This window comes from Centroberyx affinis, unplaced genomic scaffold, assembly GCF_046629955.1.
Source record: "Centroberyx affinis isolate AG114_WGS23_722 - 3 ecotype Tasmania unplaced genomic scaffold, CSIRO-AGI_Caff_v1 ptg009911l_1, whole genome shotgun sequence".
In the NCBI taxonomy this organism is placed as follows: Eukaryota; Metazoa; Chordata; class Actinopteri; order Beryciformes; family Berycidae; genus Centroberyx; species Centroberyx affinis.
Genome location: NW_027284681.1, coordinates 1 through 15,000, shown reverse-complemented (window position 1 = coordinate 15,000; position 15,000 = coordinate 1). Strand labels below are relative to the sequence as shown.

The 15,000-nt window shown below is 39.5% G+C and overlaps 1 protein-coding gene across 1 annotated transcript in view; it reads right to left on the bottom strand.

The window, feature by feature from the left end:
- The window catches only part of xrn2 (5'-3' exoribonuclease 2), a gene marked incomplete at its 3' end in the record, with an annotated part of 27,109 nt that extends 14,931 nt beyond the window's left edge, over positions 1–12,178 (bottom strand). Inside the window, exons 1-14 of the mRNA XM_071514770.1 lie at positions 11,977–12,178; positions 11,506–11,633; positions 10,599–10,710; positions 9,792–9,903; positions 9,449–9,507; positions 9,113–9,202; positions 7,734–7,806; positions 6,465–6,515; positions 6,188–6,345; positions 4,593–4,667; positions 4,223–4,356; positions 2,771–2,828; positions 1,066–1,173; positions 789–833 (exon numbers count right to left, since the gene is read on the bottom strand). Coding sequence (XP_071370871.1) covers positions 789–833; positions 1,066–1,173; positions 2,771–2,828; positions 4,223–4,356; positions 4,593–4,667; positions 6,188–6,345; positions 6,465–6,515; positions 7,734–7,806; positions 9,113–9,202; positions 9,449–9,507; positions 9,792–9,903; positions 10,599–10,710; positions 11,506–11,633; positions 11,977–12,051 — 1,278 coding nt within the window. The remainder of the gene's footprint in view (positions 1–788; positions 834–1,065; positions 1,174–2,770; positions 2,829–4,222; positions 4,357–4,592; positions 4,668–6,187; positions 6,346–6,464; positions 6,516–7,733; positions 7,807–9,112; positions 9,203–9,448; positions 9,508–9,791; positions 9,904–10,598; positions 10,711–11,505; positions 11,634–11,976) is intronic.
- Between the last annotated feature and the right edge of the window lie 2,822 nt (positions 12,179–15,000).

The window sequence follows — 15,000 nt, the reverse complement described above, 5'->3', positions numbered from 1 at the left end:
TAACAACACACTTCCTGTCTGAAGGAAAAAGCTGTATATTGTTGCTTTAATCTGTTTACATGAACCTCTGATACCCAGTGATTGAGTCTCATGTCATGAATAAACCATTTAAACAGAATATTCCCCCTCCCTCTTTGACCGGCAGTGGCTTACTGCTAATACAGAGGGAACATGATGATCCCAACAGTAATCAGTGCAATGTCACTGGTGACAAATAACCTGATGCTGCAGGCAACTGCACTTTCCTCAAAATGTACCCATAATGCTTTGCGCATCCGAGTTGCACGGTGAAAACCGAAAGTGAAAGCAGGAAGATTTTAGTAACTTGTTTAATACGAGAGCAAGCCAGGCATCTTAACCAGGTTTATTATAATCCGAGTCTGAACTCACCAGGTTATGATGTTTATATACACTACCAGTCAAAAGTTTGGACACACCACATTTTTTTTAATTTTTACTATTTTCCACATTTTAGAATAACAGTAAAGACATCAAAACTATGAAATAACACAGATGGAATTATGCAGCGAAAAATGTTTGGTATGAGAAAGTTTGGGTTAAAATCACCTGATTAAGAAGCAACTGAGTGAGGCAGATATACTGTGTATACATATAGATACAGATACATATTTGCTTCAAAATTGCAGTTGCCAATTATTTTTATCCTACTGAAGATTTGCTCTAACTTTGTCAATTCAGCTTCCTGAGGCAAGCTGAGACTATCGCTGTAAGTAAAACAACAGCCAGTAAACCAATCTCATCAATATCCACCCATCTGCTGTACTCACTTTCATTCTCTTCTTTTTCTCCTTATTTCGTCTCTTGAAGTTTTCCTAAAAGAAAACAATGGAAATGCAACAAGGGGTTTAAGAAACGTGAAAATAAAGACTTACTGACCATTGAAAATGCTAAAATTATTAAAAGAAGAACAAAGTACTAAGAATTGCCCCGGTCACATAAACTGTTTTAAATTATCCGGGGCAAAAACCGGCCTACAGCTACAGGAGTTTGTGTGTTTATAAGTCAAAACTTTAATGATCCTCGAGGTAAACTGGGAAATCTTACGTCGTCATCTTTGCGTTTTTTGAAGATGTTGTCCTCCGCCACGCCGACCGCCTGCATGATCAGCTCAACTCGCTCCAGGTTGACAAAGCCGTTCTCTGTCAGATAACCCTGAGGAGAAACACAGGCCAGGCCAGGTCAGATCTGTCAGACTGAACCGATTTAAAAAGGGAAAACTCCCTCTGATCCTCTTCTGCTGTTAGATCTCATCAATCTGTGACGTTCAATTCATCCCAGGAGTTATTTAGTGATGAAGTGTTGGAATTTACTTTTTTGGCGAAGCTTCTTTCCCTCAACCTGCCCTGTCTACTTCTACTGCAGGTAGTGATTTCCTACATTTCCCAGAATGCCTTTCAACAAACCCCAGAGAAGGGGTGTGAACTTGTTGCTTTCAATCAAAAGGCCAACTAGTTCATGAACACTGGGGCGTGTCTATGATATTGGCCACGCCCCCCTTACTCAAACCCCAACCTGTCTCTCTGCTGCATTGCATTCTGGTCTCTCTCCTGCTCCTGTGGGTGGAGAAATTGGTCTCTCTCCTCTTCTACGATGGATTTCTCCCTGTATGATTGATTTCTCCCTCGCTCTTTGATTCTGAGGGACTGACACCAAAACCTGACGTTTACCGCTGAGGTTTTACATCCTGAAACATTTTCTCATATCAAACTCCGCTGGAGCTGCTGGAAACATCTGGAGGTGACGTCACCTCGTCTACGATTGGCCGGTTATCCACCGAGAAGAAAAACACAGCTAACTACTGAATGGACACAGAGATGCAAAGCACATCACCAACAGCTGATTTTGAACAGTGTTTTAGTGTTTTAGGGGGGATTTTTCCTTTAAATATCAAGTTCAACAGATGTACAGGAATTTGTCTTGAGAAATATAGATAAATTACAGAGTTTCATAATGCATAATGACATGTTTACCACAGTGCTCTTAGAGTTATAACTGGTGACATGCTTAGAACACATCATTGTATTCTCTATGAGAAAGTAGGATGGCCATCTCTTACCACTCGAAGAGAACAACACTGCCTTTTGTTTATTTACAAAGCCTTACGTGGCAAGCCACCATTGTATTTATCTTCGCTTTTAAGTTTCAGGGCTACAGGATATCAGACATGTTCGCAGGCTTACATTAGACTGGATATTCCACGTATGAACACAGAGTCAGGAAAGACCGCTTTCACCTTTTACACTCCTAATAGATGGAACAGGCTTCAGTACTCACTCAAATTGGACCGACTTGTCTCCATAGAGACGTTTAGGCTGCTGCTGGATGATGCATTATATATAGGGATTGCTCTTGTTTCTCTTAGTTTTCTTATTTTGTCTGCATGTGGATTGTCTGGAAATAACAACTCTCTTGAAAACGAGATCTCGATCTCAATGGGATTCACCTGTTTAAATAAAGGAACTTGAATTGAATACATGATACAGGAACAGACTGTACATATCAGACTAGCAGTGCAGGGCTTTAATTCCTACACAGTTCACCTGATACAGATGTAAATTCCCTCAAATTAAAGCTGACAGTCTGGACTTTAACCTCATAGCCATTGTTTCATTTCAAATCCAATGTGCTGGAGTACAGAGCCAAAACAACAAAAAATGTATTACTGTCCAAATACTTACAGACTGCACTGTACATACAGACAGAGGACTGTACACTGTATATATACTGTGGGTTGGGCGATGATACTTACTCCAGTTTTGTGCACAACGTCTTTGTAGATGCCGACCAGTCGATCTATCGCACCCTCTCTGAAAGAAGCAGAAAAACACAGAAACAAGAGAATTGAATAATTAAAGACTCATTCAGCGGAAATTTAAATGATAATCGGGGAGGGAAATTGACACCAGCCACCAGCCAAACGCTGCTTTATCTTTGGCTGTGGCTGGGAAACCTGGCCGCCCTGCCAGCCGCTCTGGCAGGTAACCAAACATCATTTGGAGCCCAGTTTTATTCTAAAAAATAAATAAAATAAAAAAACAAACATAGAAAAGCATAGTAAAATAGACGTCTAAGCTTCTCCACCAGTCAAAAGTCTGATCCGTGTTGAGAGCCGGTGCACGATTATGGCTAAAGTGAGTGATGATGCCAACTGTTTGTACAGATTAGTACAGATTTTGGTGACAGAACTGCTGTATTTCATTGTACTTTTGCTTCTATCAACATCTTGACTGTTTTCAACAACAGTGGCAATTACAAATGAAAGTAAATTCCTCAATATTGACAATACAACAATATTATCTTATTAGAAAAAAAGCTCTTTATCAAGATAAACTGTAAGTTTGTAGCAGTTCTTTTCAGTATATTCATTTGAAACCCATCATTTCAAATATGTTATTTGAAAGAATATAGTAATACTTTATAAGGTGGTAATTTATTTATTTTTTGCTCTTATATGTGTCACCGGAAGATGTATGTTCTGTAAAATGGTGGTGTCCTGTAATCCCATGTGGGATGGGCCAGATGTTTGGCATGACATACAAATAAAAATAAACTAACTAACTAATTAAAAAGGTGCTAAGTGTGGCATTTTAGCATCAATATATATCATTACCACATTAATTTAACTTGATTAACCCAATGAATTCCACCCCCTGGATATTTTAAAAACCTCTTTAATGCTACCTGGAATTGAAGTTGAGAGCAATTTAAAAAGCAACATAAGGAAACAAAAGTATTTCTGATTGAACATTGCTAAAAAAAACTTCAGGAATAAACGGGCAGCATCAAAAAAAAAAAAGGACAGCAGGAAATGAATTGTTAAAAGACTTGAAGTCCATCTGTGTTCAGTAAAGCAGACAGGATGCAGACTGATCTACTATCTATCTCTTCTGGATTCATCTAAGAGCGGACAAGCAGCACAAAGAAACCCGTCACTGCATTATGAAAAAAGTTACACCTCTAATAATTGTATTTATTACATTTTAATACTTTAAAGGCCTTAAATTTACATAATTTAAGACATTTCCAGGCTATTTAACCCCCTGCTCGTTCCCTTCCACCCAGGTTTCTCCATAAGTGTTCGGTCTAAACAGCAGAAGAGATTGTTAGATCAGATCCAGCAGGCTGATAAATCCTCTCCCTGATGATCAAAGACAAAATGATTGCAGCACGTATGATACTTTGAGGATGAAGTCGAGCTCACCTGATCTCTAGGGACGGTAGGTGCGGCAGGAAGTCGTTTCCCACGAAGAAGCACATGAAGACCCAGTCGTCAACGCTCCGCTCGAAGTCGAAGGGGAACGGCAGGCTGGCCATGGTCAGCTCTCTCTCCAGGTACTGAGACAAGAGGGACACCAGTTTCCTCTATGTTATTTTCTGCATCATGTAAAATACTATCTGTTTTTAGTTGTATCTGTTTGTTTACTAGCTCTCTATCTCTTGTATTACTTTTTAATTCTACTTTATATTTATTCATATATTCTTTTAAACACCAGTATGACATGTAGTGCATCTGTAAAATGCAGTATAACTGAAAGTATAACTGAAAAAGGAAGTGCACATGAATCACATACCTCCCGCAGAACGCAGAGCCGAATGAATATGAATTCTTGTTCGGAGACGGGCATCGTGTCTGCAAACTGATCGTGCTGAAAGGGAAAAAAGGAAACGATGATGCAGGCCAGTTACAAACTAACAAGTAAGTCAGTAGCAGATTTTGTATTGTAAGATTTGTGTGGCACTTTTCTCGACTTAGTCACAAAGTAAAAAAAAAAACGAAAACAGATAAGTACACAACATAAAAGACATTAAGACAAGGCCTGGCAGAAAAGGTGTGTCCTAAGTAGTTTCTTAAAACCAGAGACTCAACTGGCCAGTCTAACATTGGCTCTGTTCCAGAGTGTGAAAACCGAAGGCACGATCACATCGGTTTAAAGTACTAATCTGCGTCATGAGGACAGGAAGCTAACTTTTCTGCCTACATACCACTAGTGTTCACATTAACCAAAACGTCAATGCTGCTTCAATACCGTTGCAATAAACGTTCGATTAGTTTCACCAAATGTGATCAGCACAGTTGGAGGGAAGAGGAGGAGATGGAAGGAGAAGGAGGAGAAGAAGAAGAAGAAGAAGAAGAAGAAGAAGAAGAAGAAGAAAGGATAGAGAGAGCATCAGTCTGCAGCAGTCAAACAGCTGAAAACAAACAGTCCATCAGGTCTCACTGGATCCCAGTCGATCTAAACTGGTTAACAAACTGGTGCCAAATATGGAACTATTTATCTGATACAGCTGAAAAAACAAACAATACCCAACTGACATCAAACCCTCTGTGGAAAAGTTGCTACAAAACTGTCCAAGACAATATGGAAACACCAGGAACTTAACAAAGCTTCTCAGTGACTGCTGTTCTGTGATGCTGCATGATGGCTGGTCTGGCTGGCCGATATGGACAAAATCAAATATCACAATACTTTTGACCAAATACCTCGATATCGATATTGTGACAATACTGTAGGGATGACTACTGGTGCTTTCACTAAATATTTACACAATGAGATTTTTGATAAATAATCATCAGTAATGGAGATATAATGACTAAGTGGGTAAAGGCAAATAATAGAACAGCTAGAACAGTCTGGTAAGTTTAGAAAATTCACTTGACTGTAATGTAGCCTTTAAAACCAGGAAAAGACACTTATGCCATATCACAATATCCAAAATCTAAGACGATATCTAGTCTCATATCACGATATCGATATAATATCGATATATTGCCCAGCCCTAATGGTTGGTCTGGCTTGCTGTGGTGTCGTAGTATAATTGAGTGTTTTTAGACCTTAAACTTAGTATTGGCATCAAAGTTTTCACTGGATTTTGTTTGTTGTTGTTTTTTTCTTGTTGTTGTGTACAACAAACGAGATCTCGATCTCAATGGGACTTACCTGTTTAAATAAAGGAAATAAAAAATAAAAGTTGAAATTCTGGTATCATGACACTACCTGCCTGCACTGGGATCCCAAAATTCACCAGACATGTACTTTACCACTTTAAAGCCTCAGCACACAACTGAACAACAGGTAAAGCACATTAAAGTGACAGGATACAACAGTACAACACACACACATACACGTTAAAAACAAAAACTAAACTTTAGAAATGTAAACCTCACCTCTCCCTGCTTCTCCCTGGCGGTTCCCTGGCAGTCTTTGATCTCGTGTCCGATCTGGCCGCAGAGCGCGCAGGGGCGGGGCTTGTTGGGTTTAAACTCCTCTCTGATGATGGTGAAGTTTGGTTCGTGGGTGGCCAGGCCCAGCATGATCAGGTCAGCTAATCAATTATCCGATCAGAAAGAACAGATACAGATGTTGGAATGTTACAAAGTCAAAATGTGGAATTGAAGCAGCGATAGGTTTATTGTGCATCTTGCCCTGTGGTGAAAAGCTTACCGTCAGCTCCACACAGGCAGTGGTGTGTGTTGGGGTCGTGGTTCGGTTGAGCTAAAAAAAAAACAAAAAAAAACAAAAACAGTAAAACACAGGGAAGTCAACAAAACATCTGACAGGACGTGTGTACAAAGTCTGGTCTAGGGCTGTCAATTACCCCTAAAATTAAACTTGATTATGAATCGACTGAAATCTGTCAAATATTAATCATAAAACATAATATTGACACATGAAAGCAGGGTCTAATGAACGGACAGTTTATTCTAAACAGATATTCTATCAGGAGTAGGGCTGCAACTAACGATTATATTCATTGTTGATCAATCTATCACTTATTTTTTTCAATTAGTCAATGAATCATTTGGTCTATAAAATGTCACAAGTTCACAGAGCCCAAAGCAGTTCTTACAATTTCTTCCTCAGTCTGACCAGCAGCCAAAAAACCCAAAGTATTCATTTTATAATGAGATGAAACAGAGGAAAACCAGCAAATCTTAATGTTTGTGAAGCTGCAACTAGGGCTGTCGCAATACTGCAATACTGCAATACTGCAATACTGCAATACTGCAATACTGCAATACTGCGCTATAGACAAGCCAACCGCGGTGGATGGCAAGCAACCGCAACAACTGCACTATGTTCACGGTTTTTCTTTTTTTCATGAGGCTAGGCACTTCTTGTTTTACACTTCATTGCGTGTGTATTGAATGTTAAATAAATTCATAATGAAAACAATAAGAGTGTATTGTTTCCCGCCAACAGTGTTGCCAACTTGGCGACTTTGTCACTAGATTTAGCGACTTTTCAGACCCCCTGGCGACTTTATCTCTGAAAAGCGACTAGCGACAAATCTGGTGACTTTTTCTGACCATGGGGAACAATGTTAAAGTGTTGAATCCTAAAGCATTTGGCAATAAATTGGTATGGCTGATGCTGGTTTGCTCTACTTGCTTGTCATCCAGAGAGCTCTAATGATCACACCGTTCCCACACACAGCGTAGCCCCCCCTCCCTCCACTGCCAGCGGAGACTGTAGGTTATATAGTGATATGCAAATTAGCATAAGACGTCATCCGGCGACTCTTATCGCATACACCGTATACCGCCACCCTAAATCACCGGAAGGGAAATTCCTCCACCGCGACAGCCCTAGCTGCAACCAGGAAATGTTTGTTATTTTTACTTGATAAATAACTATAATGATTCTGTCGATGGACTAATCGTTTCAGCGCTGATCACAGTTACATGTGACGGTGGTGTGAGGAAGTCTCACCTCTCTGTCTCCTGATATAGTCCATGATCTTGTGTTCGCCCTCTCCGGGAACACTGGCATCCGACAACAAGACCTGGATCAAGATCAAGAAAACAGATCATCAATGACTCTGATCGCTTTCCACAGAAACACACAACCAGTGTCCGGAATGAACTAAACTAAAACAAGAATAATTTTTACTGGCAGAAATAATATACATTTTTCATCAAAATGTGTCACCCCAACTGTTTTCAATGCTAATTTTTTAAATAGAATCAGGCACTATGTGAAGCATTCAATAAAGAGCCAGAGACAAATTTAGAGTTTTCATTTAAAACTCGCTCACTCGCTTATACAATCAAGCAAGTCTGAACATTTTTTGTTAGTGTCTGAATCGCAAAATGATATTGTGGAATGATTTTGAGGGCGCTACATATTTCCCACAATGCACTGTAATATGTAGTGAACAAGCCCGGTCACTACAACAGTGAAAGTACCAAAATGCATTGCGAGTCTGTCGTCACCTGGCCGTTACCAAGCAACCAAGCTGTAACCCTTCTGTGGTTTTATAATGATGGCATCCTCTTCTTCACCAAACCTTGTTTACTAATGCAAGTAAATAAACTTTTTTTGGTACCAAAAAGACGTCAAGCTATTCTAAAGATGTTTTCTTTTAACTGCCAGGTCATAATTAATTATAAGTGCACGCTTTGTTATGCTAATTTGAGCTCGTTAACGCTAACATTAACATTGCAGTCTGTTGTTCAGGGAGGTATTTATCTCTAGCTGCAGGTTATACAGTACAGAGCTTATTGTAAGGTGTTTTTTGTTAATGTCAGCTAGTGAGAATCCAAAACGTGAAGGAAACTGCACACCTGGATTGGTGAAGTGCCGGCTGTGTGAAAATAAACAGAAAAAAGAAGCTGCACACAACTACGATGCAGAGAATATTTATTCACCGACATAATCATTTTCTGTTTAATGTCAGCTAGTGACACATATATGGCTTTGAAGGAATATTGGTAACTTGTCAAATGTTAGCTGAAACATTTGTTTATGCGACTGGTGAACGCAGACGCAGGTTGATGATGAATGATGATGAATTAAGTGTCCGAATTCACTCATTAATCATGTGTGATTCACCGCTAATTAGTGCACTAATAGAGCAGCACTATATAGGGAACTACAGATGAGGGAATAGTGATCCATTCCGGCCACAGCCTAAATTTCACACACCGATGTTCCCTCATCTTCCATGTCACTGCTGACATACAGTAGGTAGCGGCTACTTATTTATAGCAAACAGACACGAGTGCCAACTGCTGATCACATTCATGCCTGTTCTGCACATGTTATTTTAGGAGGTTCACCAGGAGCCCGAGGAGCAGAGTTACACTTACCGTGACGTTGCGCCACCCCGGGTCGTTGCTGAGTCTGTCGGCGACGTAGTATCTGAGACAGTGAGCGAGGTTGTCCATAAACTCTGTTCCCTAGAGAAGTCACAACAAAGACACGTCACCAAGAAATCTTGTTGCGACATTTTACCCATACAGTCAAAAGATGAATCCTGTTTTTCTTCAATTTTCTCACAAACACGGAGGAAAACTTTACCACAAAGCACCAAAATAAAAATTTCCCCTCATAAACCTTGATTTCACTTGCAAAAAACACTCATGGCAGCATCTGAATACAGCACTTGTACAGTAGCTGGGTTTATCTAAGTGTGTCTTACTTACTGGAGTGATACAGTTGCTGTCAAACCTCTCCTTAATCTCCTCAGGTGGAAGATAGCCTCCTACAAAAGATTGAGAGGGAAAGCATTAGGTTACACTGAGCACGAGCTTTGGAGAAACAAAAAGGAACAGCAACATCCACATAGAAAGCAAAGTGAACCAACAAACAGAACGAGAAAACAACTAGAAAACCAGAAAACCAGAAAACGATGCTACCTCATCTGTAAATCTGACATCTCGGAGGATATGCATGGATCCACCTGTAACACTTTGGTTTGGGTTTAAATGGTCCGTCTAGGTTAATATACGCCATTGAAGCACTGTACTGATTTAAAACAACACGCACCTCTCTGGATGACCTCCTCCCTCATCCGGTGTTTCTCCTCGGCCAACTCTACTCCTTCTTTGGAGGCGCGAAACCGCCTGGAGCGCTGCTGGTTCATTTTGGCGCGAGGAGCCTGGTGAGAGTTAAACAGTGTGTTATTTCCTCCCCATGGCAGGCGATTCCCAATCACCAGAATATGACAGCTTGGATGTGCCGAGATCAGCCGGGATACTGAGCCACGTAAACATCTTATCCCATTTACTGTAGGCGCTGAGGAAAAGGAGATCCAAGGCAATCCAAAGTAGGTTAAAAAGCCTTTGAAAATATGAAATAACTGAACTAAAATAAAGGCTTTCTAACCTACTTTGGAGTGCCTTGAATCTGTTTTTTTCTTGACTAGAAGACACGTTTTTCCAAAGAGCTACTATCTCTTTCCAGCTTCATATCAGTTTCACTGTAGGCTATTTCAGTCTCTATACGCTTGAACAAGGATAGTGGTGAACGGGCCCAAGTTGCATATAAACAGATTCTCCTACATATATTTGGGATGTCCAGAATATGAGCAGGGAGGGAAATTAACACCAGCAAAACACTGTGGCCACACTGACTTCTGTTCTTTGGATCAAGTTTTTTCCCGCCCGTTTTTAAAAAACAGATTTGGCTGGTAAAATCGTGGACGTGACTGGTATATTTTGGTATATATCAGACAGTGTGGCCAGTGGATGAAAAGGTTAGTTTCTTATCATGGATGTGAGCCATCATCCAGAAAAAATGAAGCTGAAACACACCCAGCACTTTTCTTTAACTGAAAGTAGATCTGTTACTCACCACTCCATCGATGGCCATGTAGAGGACTCTCCTGGGACGCACGATATTGAACAGACGATCGATGTACTCGAAAATGGCAACCATCATCTCATCTTCGTTTTTGGGTGCAGGTCTGAGGACACAAGGTTGATGTTCAGAGTGAGGGGGGTGCAGAAGGTGTGTGTGTGCTTAGTAAGCATTTCATAACATGTGTTCAAATGTGGATTTTTATCTTGTTCAAAGTGCGAAGCCAGAAACTTATCACAATTGTCACCTAAAACTTGGATTGTCAGCCTAACCCTATTTCCAACATGTGCTGTTATCTTGTATGGAGAGAAAGTATCGCCAAACTCCCTTTAAAAATCTGGCAGTTTACTGTTTCCTGTTTTATCAGCAAACCCACTTTAGTTGTAGAACATGGCTTAAGACATTTTACAAACCGTTAGATCACTCTTCAGTTTGGCATACATCCAGTCCACGAAGTAGCACTTATTATTATTATTACATTAAATTTTAGAACTGGTTTGGCTGTTATTCCTGCAATCTTATAGCATAGAAATACTCTATGATGGGCAGTAGCAAGCAATGGGAACTAATCCTGAAAGATGAAATTTTATTGAAATATGAGCTGCTTGTAGGATTATACATACGCCGAATTTGTCAGAAGACCCTAACGATTCCGAAATTGTCGTGTTTTATGAGTTATAAAGGTTTGCCGATAAGAAAGAAGACAAACAGTCGCGAAACACATTATTAACGTCCTTCTCTCCATACAAGATTAAGAACAGCACGGGGACATCTTCACCAGCAACTTAACACTTATCCCCAACCTTAAAATAAAATTTTGGACTTTGCACGTTGACACAGAAAGCATAAGTTAAATCTTAAACATGTTAAAAATAAAAAAGACAGAGGGGTTTTATCTTACTTGTCTTCGGGATGAGTACACGGATGAATGATCCCGTTCATGTCCAAGTACAAGTTGTCGAACTCCACCTCGTTGGGGTTTGGCTTGCTGGTGTCGACAGGAATACGGACTCCATTGCATTCCTTGGACTGGGAAGATAAAACAGAAAACCACCATGTTGTTGTTGTTGATATTTCAACGTCCAACCTGCGTCCATGCCGATTTGTTTACAATCTAAAGTTGAACTCAACCTCCCGCGGTTACGCCACGCCGCATGAAGCGTCGTCACTAATTTCTAACAAAACCTTGAAAAAGAACAAACTAACGAACGACGACGTGGCGTTAATGACGAGGTAGTATTTTTATAACTTATTCACATTAAATAAAAACAGAGTATCTAACGTTAGCTAGCGTTAGCAGGCTATCAGAACCAACGTCAGCGAGGTACGTCGTTAGCTATCTTTGTTGCTAGCTAGCAGGCTAGTTACTCACCCGCTCCTCAACGCAGTGCACAATAATAGACGCATATTTTCGACTGAGCCAACGGAAAAATGCCGGGACTCCCATCTCCGGTAAAGTATCACTTAACGCTCAGCTTTATAAAAAAAAATGCGAATGCGTACGAAACGTTTAAAATGGCTTGATTAAAACACGAGATTTGAGGATGGATCTAGCAGTTTGGCTACATGCTGTTCGCCATGGCCAACGAGTCCTTCCGGGTCACGCCGTCCCGCTTCCTGTAAATCCGGACAGCCGAGTCAGCCACAGCGCCGCCGCCGGCCAGAGACGGGAGTGTTAGTGTCTGACGTGTTTGGTCTCATTTACATATTAGGCATTTTAGGAATTACAGATGCTTATATTAACATTTTTCTTTGTTTACCCCTAAACACATTTACCCGTATGGAAGCCCATTTCCGCCAGTGTGATGAAAAAAAAAAAGATCCTGTAAGTCATTATAATGAGAAACTATATCAAAATAATGACTTAGTATCTCAAAATAATGAGAAACTTTCTTAAAATAATGACTTAGTATCTCAAAATAATGAGAAACTTTCTTAAAATAATGACTTTGTATCTCAAAATAATGAGAAACTTTCTCAAAATAATGACTTTGTATCTCAAAAATAATGAGTATCTCAAAATAATGAGAAACTTGAAAAAGATAAGAAAGTTTCTCATTATTTTGAGATACTAAGTCATTATTTTGAGAAAGTTTCTCATTATTTTGAGATACTAAGTCATTATTTTGAGATACTAAGTCATTATTTTGAGAAAATCCTTCATTATAATGACTTACAGGACCGTTTTTTCATCACACTGGCGGAAATGGGCTTCCATATACCCGAATACACAAACTACAAAACATAATGCAGAAAAAAGGGCTGGATTGGGTTGTTGACTACAATTTGTATTTTCGTCATTTGGCTGACGCTCTTATTTAGAGCAATTTACAGTGAGTGCAACAGTAGAACCAGAAAGCCAACACATCAACGCTGAACAATCCTCCAGCTTCATGTTACACCCAAACACATCACTCCTGTCAGGTACATTTAAATTTCAGTTAAAAATTTAAGGTAAACTGATTTCTTCACCCTGCAATCAAGTCTCTGTCTCTGTTTCATGGCTAATAACAATAAATATCTTATGGCAGAAATCCCAGATCCAGATCAGCACCAAAATCTAACCCAGACCGACCTGTCCGCTGGATTTCATGGAAATCCGTTCAGAGATTTGTGAGAAATCCTGCTGACAGTCAGACTAACCTCTAGGCTTCAATTTCTACATCACCAACAATAATATTATACAACACAAACACAACAATATTTGGAAGGTGTATAGTTTTACTGCAGCATGTATAGCCTACATATGTGTGTATGTAGCCTATATATAATTATGTATAGGCATATGTACTGTGTATATAAGCTGTAAATTCATAGTAATTTCCTCTATATTCCCATATTCTTTCTCATATGTACGTAGGCATTTTAAATATTTTTTTTCACTTATTTCATAATGCATACAGGCCTATATTTCATTTTTGGTATATTTTCAGGTATATATTTTTGTCTCAGTGTGTTCTATTGTTGTTATTTTGCACACCCTCCTCATGCTGTGTATATGTTTTCATACTTTCATTCATACATTTACACTTGATATGTTCTTGACACGTTGAAATTGTCGGTCTCATTGCGTTTTATACACTCAGTTTGTTGTATTTTCATTTATTTGCTGTATTCATTTTAGAATTTTACTTGCATGTTTATAGCCTGCTGAACTTAATCATTCTAAAATCACCCAAGTAAACTCCTACAGATGTCAGTAGATCATGTGTTTGATTTCATTTTAATGATTTTGATGAAGGTAAACCTTTGATAAAGCCACAGATACAGATAAAACAAGGTGATGACAATACAATATTATAGTTTCAGTGATATTTCCATACTTTTACAGTCATAAAATATCATATATCGAGTTACGGGACCCTCCGAACAGACGTGAGCATCACTGCAGCAGCATGTCAGGCTGACACAGCAACACATTTAAGATGAATTTGGTTGTTTTTTTTCTCCTCCTCCTCCTCTCTGGGTTCATCCAGAGGAAAAAGGCCCATTAGCCTTCCCACTTCAGGCAGGGCGGGTCTGATTTCAAGACAGCGTTATTACCACAAAGAGCCGCTGATGGAAAACACTTGGCCCGCCGCGATGGGCCATTTCCATAAACATTTACGCCAGAGATGCGCTGAATTGTGCCGAATAACACAGAGCCATTATTTACAGTGTTTGTGGAGGAAATATGAGACGAGACGGAGGGAAATATGATGCAAATGGCAGCCAGGGCAGATATGGAAGCTGATCTGTGTGTTTTAACATCACAGTGTGAACACAAACCTCCCAGCTGCAGCCTCACTGAACCAGGCTGCAGCTGGTTAACACACACCTATCTTATCTTATCTTATCTTATATTATCTTATCTTATCTTATCTTATCTTAAAACTGATTTTGCATGCAGCTTTTATTATTGTTTCTCACCTCCATTTTATGACTTACCTTGTTTTTATTGCTTTTGCTGTTGATTTCATGTTTTTAATCCTTTGTAAAACACTTTGTAACTGTGTTTTGAGAAGTGCTGCACATATAAATATTATCATTATTATAAGAAATGATGCCATTTCTAGACTTCTAAATACAATTTCATAGTATATTCATTTAATATGCATTGCTCTACAGTGAAAATGGATCAAATGCCTACTGATGCAATATGTACAATTGTATTAATTAAAGAGAATTAAAATCATATCTATGCAAATCACATAATGCAGACATGGAAGCTGATCCGTGTGTTTTAACATCACAGTGTGAACACAAACCTCCCACCATGCAGCTGCAGCCTCACTGAACCAGGCTGCAGCTGGTTAACACACACACACACAGCACACACACACACACACACACACACACACACACACACACACACACACACACACACACACAGTTAGTCATCTCCTCCATAACGTTC